Below are 19,707 nucleotides of genomic sequence, written 5' to 3'. Positions count from 1 at the left end.
TGACACTGACACCAAACGCACATGAGGGTGAGACTCTTCCTGTAGTCTGATGGCTGTGCAGTGTGGCAGCAGTATGCTTGTAGCATAGCTAAAACCGGGTGTAGGCACTGCGAGGCTGTGGCTGTGGCTGTGGCTGTGGCTGCAAAGGCTGCTGGGCTTGCTGCTGCTGCAGGCGGATCTGCTGGGAGTAGGGGTCTTCCAGGGATTTGACAAACATGGTAGTTCTGGGGCCAGTCTTCCAGACGATGCCATTGGCATCTCTCACTGATGACTCTACTGTAATGCTGTGTGTTCCAAGGACAGTGAAGTTCAACAGAAACTGGGTGCTGAAGTAATCATTATGTGGCTCAACCCTCTGCTCCATCTCATTGGTCATGCTGTCAATGGGAATCTGGAACACAAGAATTATTACCCCAGCAAGAGCTGCTTGCTCAGTGTCCTCTAGGAGCCAGGCCCCGTGCAGGGTGCTGGAGACACCTGCAAACTGGGACAAGCTACATGAATTCTCGTTACAATTCCTAGCAACATCTGAGATCACTCAGTCACAACGGGGGTGTTCTAAACACAGTCCATACAGTCCATCTTGTCACTTAACAAATATTTATAGAGTAGCTAAGGGCTCCATTAGTCAAAGAAAAGAAGGGAAGAGAATGGAGACTAAGCCTTATCAGAGAGCAGACGGTGCAGGCTGAGAGGACAACACTGAAGAAAACAAATTGAGATGGAGGCCACACCAGTCCTCCCTCAGCTTCCTACCTAAAACTGTGATGATGAAATGATCGTGTGTGTGTGTGTGTGTGTGTGTGTGCCTACGAGTGTGCACATTATATGCTTGCTAGTGTGGGTATGTGCATGTGCACATGCAAGTGTGTGTGTGTGTGCGCGTGTGTGAGAGAGAGAGCACATGTATAGTGGAGGCCAGAGGTCAATGCTGGGTGTTTTTCCTCAACCACTTTCCACCTTTATTTTTGAGACAGTGAATCAGTGAACTTGGTTCTCATGGATTTATTTGGCCAGAGTGGCCAAATATTGAGTGTCAGGAATCCACTGTCTTCACCCCATGCCCTAGGGTTAACTTTGTACTCCAGTTGTGGGGATCGAAACCCCGGTCCTCACACTTGCAAGAAGGCACTTTACCAGTCCTGAAATGCCCGTTTTAAACCTTCACCCCATCTCTTGTTACACAGAATTAGTTCAAACGCACCAGACTAACCTGGGGACATACTGTGGATTAAATCAACACAAAATTGGAAAGAAATGTCTAAGCAAAGAGACACTGGCATCTTATGGGCACATATGCAAGACACTGCTTTTGAATAGTAACATCAACTTCATTGATGCTAACTTAAGGCATCTAGAGGGACAGGGGGACATTATGCACCACAGCAGGCAGCTCTCCTCCATGAAGAGGTGGAGCCCGAGATGGCTCCAGAGGAGTAGGGTCTTATGAACAAGGTTTCAGGACAGGAAGCAGGCACAAGGAGGTGAGCATAGACCCAGGCTCTTTAGCTGCATGGGACTAGGTGAGGTAGGAAGCCTGAGCAGAGGCACAAAGGTCAGACAGTTCTAGCTGTGTGGACTCAGATAGGTCCATACTGCACTATGAGTCACAGAATTCATGTTTTGATCTCTGCTGGAATGCTTTGTCTACTAACTGGTATAGGCAAGGAAAAAAGAAAGCAATTAAGTCTCCCAAGCCCTAGCTGTGCTGTTAAGCTATGACCCTCTGGTATGTACCTTGTAGTCTTGGCTGGATTTACTCTGTAGTGTGGAGGAAACATTCAGACACACAGACTGAATTCTGCGGAACAGCCCTGGTTTAGACCCGTGCTGAACAACACCTTCTACCTTCAAGGCCAGCTGCTGGTTGTTCTGCACAGCAATGGGCTCTGCAGGGTTCCGGGGAGAAGGTGACAGAGCAAGCTGGAACAGAACAGTAAGGTAAGTGCTGACAACCAACACCAAGCTCCTCCACAAACCTGGAACAGATGAGCACTCTTGACTGTCCCCAGGACCTCACTGTGTTGCCACGGCCCTGCAGAGGGACTGGTATGCCAACCTTCCTTATGACCCCTCCAGGCTCTCGCTCAGACTGTTTAGTTTGAGGGGAGCAGCGAAGGCCTGGCTGCCAGCAGGGGTCTTGCTGGGAGGTTCTCTGCTGAGGGAGGGAAGACGTGATGAACCAACGTTTCCTCAGCTCAAACACTATGTGTGAATGTTTACGTCCACTGGGTATCTCTGGGCTTCTAGGAACGTTTTTTATTGTTTAATTCTCTTAAGTAATTACTCAATTAAAATGCAAATAAACTTAAAATTCTAAGATAACTCACATTAATGGAGTTGATGTGGTATTTAAAAAAGTCAGTTTCCACAATAAACACAAAACAAATTAGGGGTGTTACAGTTGATCACAGCTGTGGCCTCCAGATTGCTTTTAAACTTAGTTTTTCTTAAGAAAAAAAAAAAAAAAGCACTGCAAATCTCAGATGCATGTCAACTGTAGAAAGCGCAAGCGTGCTGTCACTGAGCCTCAGACTTGCCAGCAATGTGCAGATAGCCTACCTTAGGCCTGCTCACTTCCACAATCACCTTTCCTGGTTATTAAGGTCATTTTGAAACATTAGTTGCAACCAAAAGAATTAAATGGATGCAAAGTTCACTAGGCACATTCTCTGAAAGGCAGAATCAAAGCCATCTCTCTCAGGTGACAATCTCCTTCTTTCACAATTCTACTGTCTGAATTAAAAACAGCTTTTAATTTTGAGTGGCTTAAGCATTTCAGTGTACTAACTCTCCCTTCAGTGGCAACAGGACTTGGGAGGCAGGACCACTGGTGCTGTAGCAGGCCATTCCATCAAAGGTGGGCCTGTCGCAGACTCAACCTGGCAACAAGCTTACAAGCACTCATTCCTGGGGTAAGAGGTTGGCAGGCTGCCATCACCCAAATGTAGGTCTTAGTATGGTAACTTTCAAACCCCACTTACTTCCTCAAATCATCAGATGAAGGGGCTAAAATCTTAGGACTAAATTTTTATACTTTAGTATAATATCTATACTAAAGTAAAGATACTAAATCAGAGCTATGTCTCATTAAATCTTCAGATGATAGCTAGCTGGTTTTTATTACATCTGAGTATGTGGGGGGGCAGGGCGTGCACACGCTATGGCACATGTGTGGAGGTCAGACAATAACTTGTAGGAATCATTCTTTTCTACCCATATGGGTCTTGGGGATTGAACTTGTATCAGGTGCCATTATTCAATAAACCATCTCTCCAGCCCCACTTAGCAGGTTTTTAAACCTATATTAATATTAGAAGTGTTTTTTCTACCTTACCTTGATGCTGGTAGACTGCAGTTTCTGGAAGAAGTATCTCTGAAATGAAAGAGGAACTTTCAGCAGAGAGATGATGGCGTTGCAGAGGCATGCTGTGTGCTGTGGGAGAGAGAAGTCATCTGAGAAAACTGCCAACAAATGCTTCCAAGAGCACACACCACACGGTAAGAAGGCACAACATCCACAACTGCGCAGAACAGTCCTCCATGTCAAGAGTCAATCAGTGGGCTGGCGAGACGGCCCAGTAGGAAAAGCACTGGCTGCTCTTCCAGAGGACCTGGGTTCAATTCTAAGTACATGTGCTAGCTTATAACCATCTGTAACTCCAGACCCAGGAGACCCGACACCCTTCTCTGCTTCCTCAGATATTAGGCACACATGTGCTATACAGACAACAATTCAGTCAATACACACACACACACACACACACACACACACACACACACATTCAGAAATTTATTCAGTCAAAACACACACAAACACTTAAAAAAAGTTGTGGGCTGGAAAGAGATGGCTCAGTGTTTAAGAGCCAGCAGCTCTTCAGAGGAGCCAGATTCAATTCCCAGCACCACACAGAGGCTCATGACAGCCCATAAGGCAATCTTATGCCCTTTTCTGGCATGCAGATGAATGTACATGCAACAGAGCACTCATACATAAAAAATTAAGTAATTAATTAAAAAACAAATTTGCCTGGCAGTGATGGCACACACCTTTAATTCCAGCACTCAGGAGAAAGACAGACAGACCTCTGAGCTCAACCCCAGCCTGCTTTACAGAGCGACTGCCAGGACAATCAAGACTACACAGAGAAACCCTGTCTCAAACTGCACTGCCCACCTAAAAATTGCAATCACAGATTTCTATTTTTTTTCTTAATTTTTTTGCTTTTTAAAAAAATTAGATTTATTTACTAATCTTATATTCTGTGATTTTTAACCCTGGCATCATGATAGAAATCACATGGATGCTTCCAAAACAAAAACAAAAAACCAAAAAACCAAACCACAAGAAACCGCTGTCCTTTGTCTATGGCAGGATTATGCTGTGATTAAATCCATCCGATGAATTGTGAGCCCATACTGCATTCAACATGTTTAAATAGACTACCACGGCTTTAAAAGCACCCTAGCCCTCCAGTACTGTGGCTGTCTGTACCTGTGTGGCTGGAAGCTCTAATGCTGGATCCAGAGTTTGAGTGCTCAATGTCTACTCTTGCTCCTGGTATCACTGTGGGCAGGCCTGATCCAGACTTAAGAGCCTACTACTGTCTTTGAGGGTGGCTAGGAGGGATGACTGGATACTGATGTGGTTTTTAAGAAACTCTCAAAGTGACCCTAGTTTGGAGTTAGAGTAAGCTTCAGTTTGATTGTTTAAAAAGCATAAAATAGGGCTGGAGAAGTGGCTCAGAGGTTAAGAGCACTGACTGCTCTTCCGAAGGTCCCGAGTTCAAATCCCAGCAACCACATGACATGGTGGCTCACAACCATCCATAATGAGGTCTGACGCCCTCTTCTGGTGTGCCTGAAGACAGCTACAGTATACTTACATATAATAATAAATAAATCTTTGGGCCATCTCAAGCAGAGCAGGAGTGAGCAGAGGTCTTGAGTTCAATTCCCAGCAAACACATGATGGCTCACAACCATCTGTACAGCTACAGTGTACTCATATACATAAAATAAATAAATTAATCTTCAAAGAAAAAAAGAAGCATAAAAGAAGTTGCTCTGCACCTACACAGGTGGACCTGATAAAAGTTGCCTGTACCCAGGGAAATAAGATTTGATATGTCAGTATGGCCATGCAGTCAGGAGATGGGCTCAGTGCTGCCATGGATGGTGTGTTTAATCCTCCTCACGGGCATTTCGGTGGATAAATGCATAGTGAGAATGTAAAACCGAGAGGCTGCTCACCCTGACTGTGCACAAGTCCACTGACAGGTATTACGGAATGTGGAGTTTGCCTAAGCTCTTTGACTGTGGGGATAATCTGCTTATGACTGTGGGTAGGTTGTCCTTGTATTATACAAATGTGGATTTTTGTGCCAGCAGAGAGCTGAGTACTGTCTGGACTTTGATATTGTTATTCTAATTGCTCAGCACATGCTTCATATTTTGTAAACTTTCTTCTCCATCACCTTCTGATTGGCTTAATAAAGAGTCGACAACCTATAGCTGAGGCAGGAGAGGAAATTCAGGACACACAGGCAGAGACAAGAACTGTGGGAAGACTTGAGAGGGGTGAGACTCACCAGCCAGACCCGAGGAAGTCCCGGGACTGAATTAGAGGTAACAGGCCACGTGGCAAATGTGGTGTAGTGTAGATGGAGTTAATTAACTGATACGAGCTAGTTGAGGACAAGTCTCCGCTATAAGGCCTAAGCTTTCACAAATAAGAAAAGGTTCCTGTGTCATTATTTGGGTGCTGGCAGGTGGAGAAAGGCTGGCTACACTTGTGTGATTATTTCTAATTTGTATGTACTTTACAATGAAGTCTAATAATAAAATAGTGATATATATATATATATATATACATATATATATACACACACATATGTGTATATGTATGTATATATATGTATATAAAAATAACACTTCCTCAATTATAAAAACTTAGCAAACAAATGCCACTTGCCATGTAGGAAACTGGGGCATACTTCCGGTTAAGCGACTCCACCTCCTCTAGGACGTGGCTGTATACGGACATCATTCTTCTCTCATACTCACTGTCAGCGTGGGCAGCACCTGTGGATCCATACTCCTGGAAGCTGAGCAGAGACCAGGAGTTAATCCACCCAAGCAGTAACTCCTTCAACATCTCCATGAATTTGCTAACTATGGTCCACATTCTAACCTCATCTTTAAAAAAACGAAGTTATTTCCAATTACAGATAAGGAAACTGAGGCTTGGTAACTATTAAGTGACAAGCTGTAATTCAAACCCAAATCTGACTACAAATGACATAATTCTTAACTACTCACATGAAGGCGTTTAATTGTCACCATATAGGAAAGACACTTGAGAAGGGGTCAGCAGGCGGCATATAGATACGACATCATATAAATAAGGCTAGCAAATCACTTGGTCAGCATGCCATTAGACTTGGGGATGGCTGAGGGAATGCTATGAGCCGAGAGCCTGCAAGTGAAAAGCACTGGACGAAGCAGGGGCTGCTGGGACGGAGCAAGGAAAGCTTAGCCTAGATTCCTTTCTGCTTCCTTATCTGAATACATTTCTAACACAGATAAGGCAAAACTCTTGAATCCTGGATACACTTGAGAGCAAATACACTCCGTGAGCTAGCAGTGAAAAGACATTTGTAGTCATATCTGCCTGACTCCAGGGCTCTGTTCAACACTTTAAATGTCATTAAGACAAATAAAAATATTACAATGGATGAGTAAGTGGGAAGAAAAATATCTGTTTGGCTGAGACTGACATTCTAATGTATGCGGCAGAGATCTCAAACACTGGACTGACATAAAGCGGTAAGCCAAGGCTTGCATGCAATGCAATCTCAGGCTTCCCTGGCAGCTTCCCTTTCTCCTCTTTCTGAAACACTGGTGCGATCGATGATCAGGTAACAATGCACTTGAAATTTTATAAAGCAAGCATCATCCAACTTACCTTGCTGATTCAGGATCCAAAACCAGGGCTTCTATGGCATGAGATATCAGTAAGCAGCTCTGCTGCTGGCTAAACCAGTGTTAAGTCACATGACAACAGAAAGACTACTACACACTTTTGCTACAGAGCATTCTTTAAGTTTCAATCAATCAATGAAAACTCCAAAAACTAACTCAAAAGCTTGACAACTTCAGAACAGTTTTTTTTTCCTTCTTTCCAATGAGATCTGAAATTGCTAGTAAGAAAATATGGATGGCTTCAGGGGAGTTGAGGGAACAAATGTAGCAGTGACCACAACAAAGAAGATGGACCCAGGGTCATTAGTCACTAGTGTGCTGTGCTGTGTTGTGTGTGGCTCCTTAAGGGAGCCTTGCTGAGCTACTAGCTAGCTTTCACCTCCTGGCTCATGTGTCAGTCTCCTAGGTATTGGGGACAACAGGTTTGTATCATTGCCCTGGGCACAACTCAGGGCTGTGGCAGTTCTCTAAGACCACCAGGAAGTCATCCATTTTTTTAAAAGATTGGCTTAAGAGTAAAGTTAGCCAAGCAGTGGAGACGCACACCTTTGACCCCAGCATTTGGGAAGCAGATGCAGGCAGATCTCTTGAGTTCGAGGCCAGCCTGGTCTACAGAGTGAGTTCCAGGACAGCCAGGGCTACACAGAGAAACCCTTAAAAACTTAAAAAAACACAGCACAACAAAACAAAAAGTTTAGGATTAAAGTTGTTTTGCTCCTACTCAATTTCAAAGGAAGAAATTACTAGTTAATTATAATAAATATTAGGATTATCTAATCCTTATTTTTAGTTGGGAGAATTTACTCTACATTTCAGAGAATACTTCCCAAGAACTACAGGATACAGTTCGACATTCCTCAGAGTTGCTGAGTCTGCATCAAAGGATGCCTGATAGAGATCTCGGTACCGGGAGGCAAGGCTTCGGAATTCTTCCATGGACTGCTTCATCTACAAAGAAGGGAAGGGCAAAAAGTAAAGCAGAGAAAACTCATCCTTGTTAGCAGTTCAAATAAAAGTTGAGTTGTCACTTTCATAACTTTATTACACAAAATCAACACATTAGTTAATGAAGTTATAAATGTTCACAGGGTGTAATAATTTACTTATGATACCTAGAGACAAGACACTTGCATTTTCGATTCTTCAAGCTTCACTAGGATAGCTAACACTTTTTTAGATATTCCCAGCTCTTCTAATGTCATTCCATTCTTTATACACAATACACAACACTGGGATTGTTTAAAGAACACAGTCATCCCTGTTCGGTCAAACAGATGCATAGTATTTGACACACACCATTGATTTTAATTTGTACAACCTTTCGGGCTTTCAACAATCTCTCAAGTATAAATAACATGCACAATGGAGAAAAATGAAGACATGCCTGATTGGAGATTCGGCCGCACCTCTGAAGATCATTTCCTAAGGTCATGGCAATCGTAGTGGCAATTGCAGGGGGAGGGCTTGTCTTCAGGCTGTTACAAGTGCAAATAAGCTGGGAGAAGGCTTGGAGAAGATCGATCCTGAGCTTTACAAATTCACACTGGAAGCTTAAAGGATTCAGTGGTGTGCTGGCAGCCTGGAATAAGAAAGGAGCTTCATGCAAACCTGCCTCTTTAGAGCCAACCACCCAGTGCACTTGATGGACTTGAGCACACTGTCTCCTATCTCTTCCCTGTAAAACACAGGAGGATGCTCTAGCACAGCACAGCATTTCCAAGGTACTAGGATTTTAAGTACCTGGAGATGATTTGAAGCACCAGAGGAGTGTTCATGGAGTATATGAAAAGGGACTTGAACATGCAAGGGTTTGGACATCTGTGCCTACGTGAGTGTCTCGGAATCCACCTTCCTGGAAGCCATGGGAGGACTGTGTTTGTCAGTTTATGCACAAGTCATAACAACACTGAGAGGTAAATACCTAAGCTACCATGTGAAAGATGAAAGGACATCAGAGAAACTCCCTGTTGGTAGCATCGTCTGAAAGCCTGAACATCTTGTTGAGGTTCAGAGGCGCCTTACTGCCTAAGTGTAGCATGCCACTCACTCAGTCCTTAGTAAGACCTCACAGGAGGCTTTTATAACATTGTCATTGCTGGGGGGTTGGGGGGAGATTGGGGGAGAGAGAGAGAGCGCACACTGGAGAATGGGTTACCACACACGAATGTTCCAAGAGGTAGGTCTTCCAGAGCAGAGCAGTAGCCACGCAGGGTGGGTAGTGGGCTAAGTCCCAGCAGCACAGGCGTCGTAGAACCTCCAACTGTTTAGCAACCATCCTAGTGGAGATGTTTTCAATAAAAAGCACACACTAAATGTGTGCTAACTTAGCAGTAAATGGAGGTATGGAAAACTAACATCCCTCTTCAAGATAGCTGCCTCAAATACACTGGTGTGCTTTCTTTTTAATTTTTTTTTAATTTACTTTTTATTTTATATGCATTGGTGTTTTTGCCTGCATGTATGTCTATGTGATGGTATCACATCTTGGAGTTACATACAGTTGTGAGCTGCCATGTGGTTGCTGGGAATTGAACTCATATCCTTTGGAAGAACAACCAGTGGTCTTATCCCCTGAGCCCTGTCTCCAGACCAGGTGTGGTTCTTACTACCGTGTCACACTACTGTTAGCAGGGAAGCAGGGAATGTAGCTTAGGGTCTAGGACTAAGTCCCAGCATTCCCATCCAGTGGTGTACTCTGTCCTCAGTGGAGGGCTCGACTTGTAAATAACAGACAGCTTATAATGGTTCCTGCATCCTGTACAGAAGCATACATTTGTCTGCTCCCTTCTCCAACTGTGGAGATCCTTGAAGCACTGTGCATGACGAGAAATAATAACTATCCTCAATATTTGACTGTATTGACTTTTTAAATCAATATTTTGTTTTAGCTACAAAATAGCTTGTATAAGATACTAACAAGACTATTTCAATGGTTTTTTTAATGTCAGGTATGGTTTTTTCTTGTAGGAAAATGGAAGGAAGTGCTTTATTACACCTGCCTCTTTAGCTGTTACTTGCAAATTTTAAAAATTTATTACTGGGCTGGAGAGATGGCTCACAGATCAACAGCACTGGCTGCTCGTCCAGAGGACCCAGGTTCAATTCCCACCAGCATGGTGGCTCATAACCACCTGTAACTCCAGTTTCAGGGCAAGCTGATATCTTCCTTTAGCTTCTGTAGGCACGTATGTAATACGTATGTGTTACATGTAGGCACATATGTAATACAGAAGCCTACATGAAGGCAAAACATAGAAGATAAAAATAAGCCTAATTAAAAATGAATTTTTAAATAAGCATGTGAGTGTGTGTATGCCATATATGTATAAGTACCCATGGAGCACAGACTAGGGCTTCTACTCCCCTGGAGCTAGAATTGTGGGCAGTTGTGAGTCACCTGATGTGGGTGCTGGGAACCAAACTTGAGTCCTCCAGCAAGGCATCTCTCATGCCTATTTGCTATTGTCAACTTACTGTTTGTTACCAAGTTTAGAAGAGTCAGGAGCCCAAGGAAGTGTATGTGACTTGGATACAGACTAGAAAAGCAGAAGGCCCAGGCATTAATGTCCTAACATGCACTCTAAAACCAAAGGAGGAGCTGGGAAGGTCTGGCTGACAATCTGAGGCGATGAGCTTGTGTGTTACAAAGAAGGAAAAGCAGTGTTAGTACACAACACACAGAAAAGAACACAGCAAAGAGCAGTGTTCACCATGGTCAGAGAGTGTTAACAACACACAGAAAAGAACACAGCAAAGAGCAGTGTTCACCATGGCCAGAGAGTGTTAACAGGTTCCAGTGCCTAAAAGACGAGGGGATATCTGGGAGACACAACATAGGCTATGTGAGTCTGAGGTGTCAGAGGGAGACCATGGGCCATTGTTTACTCTTCCTAACAGTGGAGTTAAAGCTTAGGTGAGCTGGGTTCTAAGACCAGCAGAAACAGCAAACACCACGGATAGTCAAAATTTCTACAAACAGTCCCCAGGAAAAGGAAAAACAAATGTCCTTTCAGGTTGAACTGACATATTCGTTGGCTGAGGTTCCAACTCACTTCAGTGGCTGTTTTTGTTTTTTTTTTTTTGTTTTTTGTTTTTTGTTTTTTGTTTTTTTTCGAGACAGGGTTTCTCTGTATAGCCCTGGCTGTCCTGGAACTCACTCTGTAGACCAGGCTGGCCTCGAACTCAGAAATCCGCCTGCCTCTGCCTCCCAAGTGCTGGGATTAAAGGCGTGCGCCACCACCGCCCAGCCAGTGGCTGTTTTAACTAAACAGTTATATTTGTGTTACAGATCTAATTAGGCTAAAATAGGAGGAAACCTGATAAAAGCATGAAAAAAGATGTGTAAGAACAGTAAGTTATTATCTTAGGTATGCGTTTTGTTGTCTAAGTACAGTCCCTTTGCTTACCCTGCAGAACTCAAGCCCACATTCTTCCCTGCCTCATGACTCAGTCAACTACCATCTTACTTTCTATCTCTGTGAACTAGAGTATGTATGCCCCCACCAGCACAAAGAGGGGACAGAGGCAGGACTGAGCACCTGCCAGGCCACATCCCCAAGTGAATCTCAGACCCATCTCCTAAACATATGTATAATCTTTATTTCTACAAAGCAAGACCCTTCTATCATACAGTTACTGGGAATGAAACACTGCATTGCTGCTGGCATGTAACATGGGACATACTAAACACAGGATCTAAACCTTCTCACTTCACTCTGTCTCTCTCTGTTTTGTTCTGAGGTAGTGCATGCGCTTCGTCTTTCCTTTCAGGGAGGGTCTCATACTCATGCTGGCCTTCAACTCAGTAGACAGTCCAGGGTAGATATATAGTCAGGACAGCCTTCTTGCTTCAGCTTCCCAACAGGTATAAGCCAGCACATGCAGCTTCCTGGCTCCCGTTTTAATCTTTAAAGAATAGTGTTTGGCACTGAGCAAGTTTTAGTAACATGCTGAATATAGTGATTTCGTTTCAGCAGGAGAAAACCTGAGGCCCAAATCTAGCTCAGTTCAATTCTAGTAGGATTTCAAATATACCAGTTGTCTGCAGAGCTAGTCTATGACATTTATTCTTAGTTTCATTTTGAACATTGCTTTTGGAATAGTCCAGGCTTAATAATATTTAAAATACATTATAAACATAAGCAAATAGGCCTAAGCTCAATATATACAAACTTTAAGGTGTATCACAATGCTTTAAGAATGTTTAATGCTGAGTTACAGAACCTCTTCAATCTTACCGAGAAATGCCTTTTGACTAATACGAAAGTACTGATTTTAGGGAATAGTTCTTATTTAGGGATATGGCTCATTTCTCGAACCTGGTGAAAATTTCAAAAACTAAGGAATGTTTATTTGCAATCCTTTCTTGGCAGAGTAAGAACTATAGGTGACTGTTATTCTGGAAGCCACAAATGGACAAACTGTGGCACATTAGAATTTCAACAACTTTTTTCTCATTATTAAGCTGTGGCTTTCAACCTGTGGGCCACAACCCCTCTAGGTCTTTCCCAGGGATCACTGAAGAACCAAAGGAGAATACATATTTATATTACGATTGATAGCAGGTATAAAGCAGCAATTACAAAATTACAGTTATGGGGCTGGTGAGATGGCTCAGTGGGTTAAGAGCATTGACTACTCTCCCGAAGGTCCTGAGTTCAAATCCCAGCAACCACATGATGGCTCACAATCATCCGTAATGAGATCTGACTCCCTCTTCTGGTGTGCCTATATAGTAATAAAAAATACATAAATCTAATTTAAAAAAAAAAACAAAACAAACAAACAAAAAAACCCAAAATTACAGTTATGAAGTGCAATGAATGTAATTGTATGATTGGGGGTCACTAAAACACAAGGAACTATATTAAAGGTTGCAGAACTAAGAAGTTATACAGTAAAGGACTCGCTGAGGATGCTACGACAGAGCATCTACCTAGTATGCACATGGCTCCAGATTCAATCCTTAACATTACAAACACCCTGCAAAACCCTCTACGGGGTGAGCAGCCAGACAGGAGAGAAGGGGCGTGCTGGGTGACGGGATGGCAGCAGGCTAGCGTCTTACCACTAACAACGTGGAGGAAGGAGGGCTCTCTCCACAGCACTTACCCTTCTGCCTCAAGTCAGCAATTCTCTGTACATGTGGCATAAAAAAGTTCTCACCAACTAAGAATACTAACAAGAGTTTTATTTCCGCGTGTATGTATGTATTTTCTGATATTACCACCAGGTCTCACAAGTTGTCAAAAGAGGGTCGATAGCCAAGGCAGAGGAGAGAGCATCCTGCACCATCCTACACCAGTCACGACTCGGGAGAGGACTCACTGTTAAGGAGGCGATTCCCTTGTGGTAGAATTTCAGAGACTCAGCAATGCAGGAAAGCGCTGAGCTGAAGCTGTCCTCCTGCAGCCCAGTCAGACACTGCTCTGCATGTGAGAACTCCTTCAGACTGTTCAGCCAGAAGTACAAGTGTTCTGATGCGACCTGCGTCAGCAAACTCTGGTAAAGCTCTCGTGCCATGTCATGGTTGCCCTAACAAAGGAAGAGACCAGGGTGAGGCTCTACAGTCAGCAAGTAAAAGACAAACCCAGAAAAAGCTCAAATATCACGTCTCATATTACATAACTCCTTAAGACAGTCTAAATATTTCTTTAGAAAAAATGCTGAGCTGCTTTTTGTAACACAATGCCTCAAGTTCTTTACTAAAAGAGTTTCAATGAGAAAATAAGTGGAGTGAATTGTAACTCAAGCCTAGAATTTTAGCCTAAAATACAAAAAGCATTAAGTACCCGTGTATCATTTTGCAGGAGCTATTTAGGAGGTGGAAGGTGAATGGCACTCAGGACCTTGGAGCCAGAGATGTCCTTACAGTCAACAGTGCAGTCTATGCTCCTCCCAGGAGAGCTGACCCAGAACAGCACCTGTCCAACCACCAGACCCTCACACTCTGGTCTCTGGACTAACTACGCTTTGTATTTCTTAAAGAAAATCAAAGATCAGGTTGGAGAAAGAATGAGAAGAAAATATGTGCTGATAAATAATGGCAGAAACAGCAGGTGGGAAGAGGCCCCGATACCACAACTATAGCAAAGAATAAGTGTTGCAAACAACCTCCAGACGCAGTGTGCACTGCCACCTACTTACTACGTTGACTACAGCTTATGATGACAGCAAGTTAGCATGGCTCCTCTGCCATCCTCAGAGACCATAAGTAACAAGCAGGTCTTGAGAAGGGCCCCATGAGTCATGCCTCAGGGAGGGGAGCTGTTTGAAGAGATTACAGGGGTTGGGAGGCGTGGCTTGTCTGCAGTAGATGTGTCACTGGGGGTGGGTTATGAGGTTTCAAAAGTCATGCTAGGCTCAGTGTCTCTGCCTGATGCCTGCACATCAGGATATAAAACTCTCAGCTATTTCTCTAGTACCTCTGTCTACAGCCTCACCTCCTACCATGACGACAATGGACTAACCCTCTGAACCTGTAAGCCAGCCCCAGTACCTTCTTGTCTACAGCCTCACCTCCTACCATGGCGACAATGGACTAACCCTCTGAACCCGTAAGCCAGCCCCAGTTAACAAGAGCTGCCGTGGCCATGATGCCTCTTCACAGCACTAGAACGCTGACTAACACAACGTCCATGTGCACTTTATTTTGACTATAATAATGACTACATCATCCGCGGTGCATGCTCTAACATCCCACCAGGCACCTTTCCCCAGAGGGGAAGCCCATACCATCCTGGAAGCCTGCCTGGCAATCCGGTACACGGTCCAGCCGCTGGAGACGCTCTCAAGCTGCTGCTTGATCACTGCCTTCACTTCCGCAGACAATGCTTTCTGGCTGGCTACAAAAATCACAGTAGCCAGACTTACCTAACAGACAAGTAAAAAAGACACGTAACTTTAGTCAAAGACAAAGATAAAAATTAAAGATCACCAAAACAGAAGAGAATTTAGGGCCACTGAGATGGCTCAGCAGGTAAAATGGCTGATGCCAAATCTGATGACCTCTGTTCAATACCTCGGCCCTACACGGTGGAAGGAAAGTTGTCCTCAGACCTCCTCTCACGCTTATGCACACCTACACAAACTAAATTAGCACAATAAAAAGGAACAAAATGGACTTTCTGTTGATATTTCATTTATCATGTTTAAGTCATTGAGCAATGTATTCCTTTTACTCAGCGCACTGCTTATAAAGTAACTAGAAAAAAATGTTCTCAATTAAGGAAAAATGAATTATGATATAGTCATCCAGTGAAATAAATCCAGAGATCAATACAAATTACTAGCAAGAAAGGCAAACCACGAAAGCTGACTTGCAGAATAACATTTCCTCAAAGCTAAACTATGCAGAGCAATGCATCTGCTTAGGGTACACACCAAAGTTATCCAGGCACAGCACACAGAGAAAAGACGGTTGTCTCCTCTGAGAAGAGGAGGAGTTAACATGGGGAGTGTGATAGTTAATCTTCACTGTCAATTTGACTGGATTTAAAATTACCATGTGTGCTGGATAGTTGTGTTAGGCTAAAGTCATTTGAGAGGAGGGAACCTCAATTGAGAAAATGCCTCTGTAAGATCAGGTGGTAGGCATTTTTTTTTAATTTTTTTTTTTTTTAGATTTATTTTATTATTATATCTAAGTACACTGTAGCTGTCTTGAGACAGCCCCAGAAGAGGGCATCAGATCTCATTACAGATGGTTGTGAGCCACCATGTGGTTGCTGGGATTTGAACTCAGGACCTTTGGAAGAGCAATCAGTGCTCTTAACCACTGAGCCATCTCTCCAGCCCATAATTTTTTTTTTTCTTGGTTTTTGAGACAGGGTTTCTCTGTATAGCCCTGGCTATCCTGGAACTCACTCTGTAGACCAGGCTGGCCTTGAACTCAGAAATCCACCTGCCTCTGCCTCCCAAGTGCTGGGATTAAAGGCATGCGCCACTACCACCCGGCATGGATATTTTCTTAATTAGTGATTAATGATGGAGGGCCCAGCCCATTGTGGTGGTGCCATCCCTGGGGTGGTAGTCCTGAGTTCTATAAGAAAGCAAGCTGAGCAAGCCATGGGAGCAAGTCAGTAAGCAGCACCCTCCATGGCCTCTGCATCGGCTCCTGCCTTGAGGGTCCTACCCTGCTTGAGTCCCCACCCTGATTTCCTTTAATGACGAACAGCAACGTGGGAGTGTAAGCCAAATCAATCCTTTCCTCCTCAAAGGGCTTTCTGGTCATGATGCTGCATCCCAGTAACAGGCACCCTAATTGGGAAATCATGGAATCACACCTCAGTGTGTCCATAACGGGGTTTCCAAAGTCACTGAGGTGGGATGAGTCAGCCTCAACGTGGACAGCACATCCCATAGCTGAAATCCAGGACCCATGACCAAGATTAGAAGTGGGGTGCTCACCACTCTCTGCTTCCTGGCGTCATGACACTCCTATAGCCACGTTCTCCCCGCCATGCTAGACAGCACCCTCTCAAACTGTGAGCTCAATACTCCTCCTTCTTAAGCTGCTTTCTGTTTGTCAAAGCAAGGGTGGAGTAAGGGCAGAGACGGGGTAGATTTAACTCTATACCTAACACTGTGCTCTTCTCTTTTGAGATTGGGTCTCTACACAGCCCCAGCTGTCCTATAACTCACTATGTTGACCAGGATGCCTTTGCTCTGCATCCCTAGTGCTGGATTAAAGGCATGAATCATAATGCCTGGCCTAGCACTGTTTCCTTCAGCAAAGTCAGATGCAAACATTTTACTATATTCCTTCTTAGATTAAAAACAAAAAAAAACTCATGTTTTATCTTTAAAATTGCCTTTAGTGGTGCTAATAAAAAAAGACAGATTGTTAGATCAAATGCCACTTCATTAAAAAACAAACTTGGCTAAGACACTATACAGACAGCAAAAATCTTTGAAACATCCAACTCTAAAACAGGGCATCAGATCTCATTACGGGTGGTTGTAAGCCACCATGTGGTTGCTGGGATTTGAACTCATGACCTTCCGAAGAGCAGTTGGTGCTCTTCCCCATTGAGCCATCTCACCAGCCCGAAACATCCAACTCTAAATCGAGTGTCTCTATCAAATCCCTCCCTTTTTATCTCAGAGAACCCTCAGAAGAGGAGACCGAGTATAAGAGCCAGAGGGTCGGAGGACAGCAAGGACACAAGGCCTTCTAGACGACCATGAGCAAAGCACACATGCATCCAGGGCCTTGTGCATGGCTCTGCACCAGATCCTTTCTGTGGATATTATGGCTTCTAGTTCAGCATTTTTATCAGATTCCTAAGTGTGAGAGGGAGTAGGTTTCTGATTTGGTTTGGTTTGGTCTGCTGCTATGTATCGTAATGCTAAATTCTATACCTAAGTTCTAGAACTACAAGTAACCTCTCTTGTTTACAAGCTTTTGTTGGGCAAAATTTGTTCCTTGATTTAAAACTTGGTTAAATAAAACTGGCTCTGACTGATTACTGAAGGGATTAGAGGTAGGTGAGTTTGGAGTGACCAGATTGGAGGAAGAGAGACCAGGGGACAAAGGAAGAAGAGGAAAGAGAGAAGAAGCTGTGACGAGGGGAGATGAACCATGAGCACACGGCCAGGAGAAACAGCAAGTGGAGAGGCACCCAGGCCAGCAGTTAGAAGAATAGATTAGGGGTTACCCCCTCCCCCAGTAACTGACAAAACCAAGTAAAATAACCATAGTCTGAGCCTCATTTATCTGTAAGCTAGCGGGGATAAGCTTAAATTGGTTCTATTACACTGACTATTGTGCCTTTTCTTGGCTCTTTTTTTTTCTGTTTGTCTTGTCCAACTCCAAAGTGCTAGTTTTTGTTTTATCTTCTATTATATTATTATCCCTTAGAAGCTTGTTCATTGTCTAACAAGAGACAGAAAGGGGTAGGTCTAGAGATAGAAAGGGGTGGTCTAGAGATAGAAAGGGGTGGTCTAGAGACAGAAAGGGGTGGTCTAGAGACAGAAAGGGGTAGGTCTAGAGACAGAAAGGGGTAGGTCTAGAGACAGAAAGGGGTAGGTCTAGAGACAGAAAGGGGTAGGTCTAGAGACAGAAAGGGGTAGGTCTAGAGACAGAAAGGGGTAGGTCTAGAGACAGAAAGGGGTAGGTCTACATTGGGGGGGTGACGACAACAGAAAGAAGGGAAAACAGAATAGATGTGAGAAAAAAAATCTATTTTCAATAAAAGGAAAAAGCAACCAAAGCTGACTAAGTGCTTCTCTGTATCATTGATCCCTGCTGTGGTCACTGTATGGTCACTGCCTGTGAGTTCTCAGGGCGACCATCTGTGAGAAGTCACTTCCTTCTACTCTCTCACACCCACTTACTGCTTTCACTACTCGACAGCAAGCTCAACCTTCAACTCGTAACACTCCAGTGCTCTACCTTCCAAAGTGCCAGGGTTACGAACCTGCTCTAGCCGTGCCCAGCTAACAAAGCAGCTGTTTTAAACCTAATCTTGACTTGGCTTCTAAACCAAATGAAGGAGCAGGCTCAGTGCCTCTATCTGAAATGCTTGTGGACAAGTGTGTCTCAGATACTGAGAACTTTAGCACAGGCTTTGCTCACTCAACGCTGCTTACAAGTTTTGGGCTTCTGGGCAGCCCTGGTGCTTACATTCTGAACTGGAGAGGTTTAACCTGTAGAAAAAGCTCCTGGTAGCCAGGTACAAAGATTCATGACTATAATCCCAGCCAGCACTTGTGAGTTTGAGGCAAGAGTACTTCACTGAGTTCAAGGCATACCTGCGCTACACAGTCAGACTGTCTCAAAAGAAAACAGCAAAAGTTACGGGTACTGTCTTATTTTTAAATATTCCTTGTGGTATTGTGATGAAAGCTAGGGTGTTCTACATGTTGAGCAAACATTGTACACTGCACTCCATCCCCAGTCCTGCAGAATTACCTTAACCAGTTTGCTCTTCAACTGAAGTCTAACAGTAGTGCTGACACTCTTAGGTATTTGCCAGCAGACCAGTTCCTCGTCATTTACAGCAGGCTTACAAAGCAGTTCCTTACCAGAAGTTCCTGTTGCTTGTCTGTAGCAGATCGCCCAATCACCTTGTAGAGTTCCACAAGGTCACCAAGCATTCCGTCACCCAGTACCGGGAGCTGCATGGCAATGGCTGCCAGGCAGTGGCACATGAGGATCCGGGCAGCATCCTGAGAGTTGTGCAGCTGAGTTAACAGGGTGTCAACCACTGACCTGCTCAGATGGGGCCGGCCCTTGGCCAGCTTCACCATACAGCTGAGAGCACTCTGCAGAGAGAACAGCGCCGTTAGGCCCTCAGTGGAGGACTGGGCCTGCACTGATGCTCTAGCTTCAGTCCTTAGGACTGCAAAGGGGCAAGTGTTGTTACACTTTCAAGTTGCGTATGAAACTTTAAAGAACACCTTGCACAAGTTACAGGGACTCAAGGGCACATTCTTTGTAGGCTCCCCATTTTTCTCCATAAGCAACATAAGATTCTGAATCCCACACCAGAAATGAGTGTGAAATGCACTATACTTAAAATATGTCCAGAATTTCAATAGGCAGATGAAAATCATGAGGCCAACCCCAAGGAGGCAAAGCTACAGCACTTCCCACAGTAGAGCTCAGGATGATGATGGACTCCAGAATGTTTCTAAGGTCACTGCTCCGCACAGCACCTGCATGTTCAGTCCACTGAGGACTATGCATAGCACCTGCATGTTCAGTCCACTGAGGACTGT

The 19,707-nt window shown here is 44.0% G+C and overlaps 1 protein-coding gene across 2 annotated transcripts in view; it reads right to left on the bottom strand.

Moving 5' to 3' along the window:
* Ints7 (integrator complex subunit 7) overlaps positions 1 to 19,707 on the bottom strand; it is a 53,154-nt gene that overhangs the window by 1,116 nt on the left and 32,331 nt on the right. For both annotated transcript variants that reach the window (XM_031339025.1, XM_031339033.1), the window contains 10 exons: positions 19,012 to 19,251; positions 14,719 to 14,856; positions 13,312 to 13,518; positions 8,369 to 8,563; positions 7,829 to 7,932; positions 6,968 to 7,036; positions 5,975 to 6,107; positions 3,338 to 3,436; positions 1,738 to 1,923; positions 13 to 391 (listed from right to left, as the gene is read on the bottom strand). In XM_031339025.1, the coding sequence (XP_031194885.1) occupies positions 89 to 391; positions 1,738 to 1,923; positions 3,338 to 3,436; positions 5,975 to 6,107; positions 6,968 to 7,036; positions 7,829 to 7,932; positions 8,369 to 8,563; positions 13,312 to 13,518; positions 14,719 to 14,856; positions 19,012 to 19,251 (1,674 nt within the window). In that variant the 3' untranslated portion in view covers positions 13 to 88. The remainder of the gene's footprint in view (positions 1 to 12; positions 392 to 1,737; positions 1,924 to 3,337; positions 3,437 to 5,974; positions 6,108 to 6,967; positions 7,037 to 7,828; positions 7,933 to 8,368; positions 8,564 to 13,311; positions 13,519 to 14,718; positions 14,857 to 19,011; positions 19,252 to 19,707) is intronic.

The sequence above is a fragment of the Mastomys coucha genome, unplaced genomic scaffold, assembly GCF_008632895.1.
Source record: "Mastomys coucha isolate ucsf_1 unplaced genomic scaffold, UCSF_Mcou_1 pScaffold1, whole genome shotgun sequence".
Taxonomy (NCBI): Eukaryota; Metazoa; Chordata; class Mammalia; order Rodentia; family Muridae; genus Mastomys; species Mastomys coucha.
Note: the sequence above shows the minus strand (reverse complement) of the source record. Positions and strands in the feature narration are given on the sequence as shown.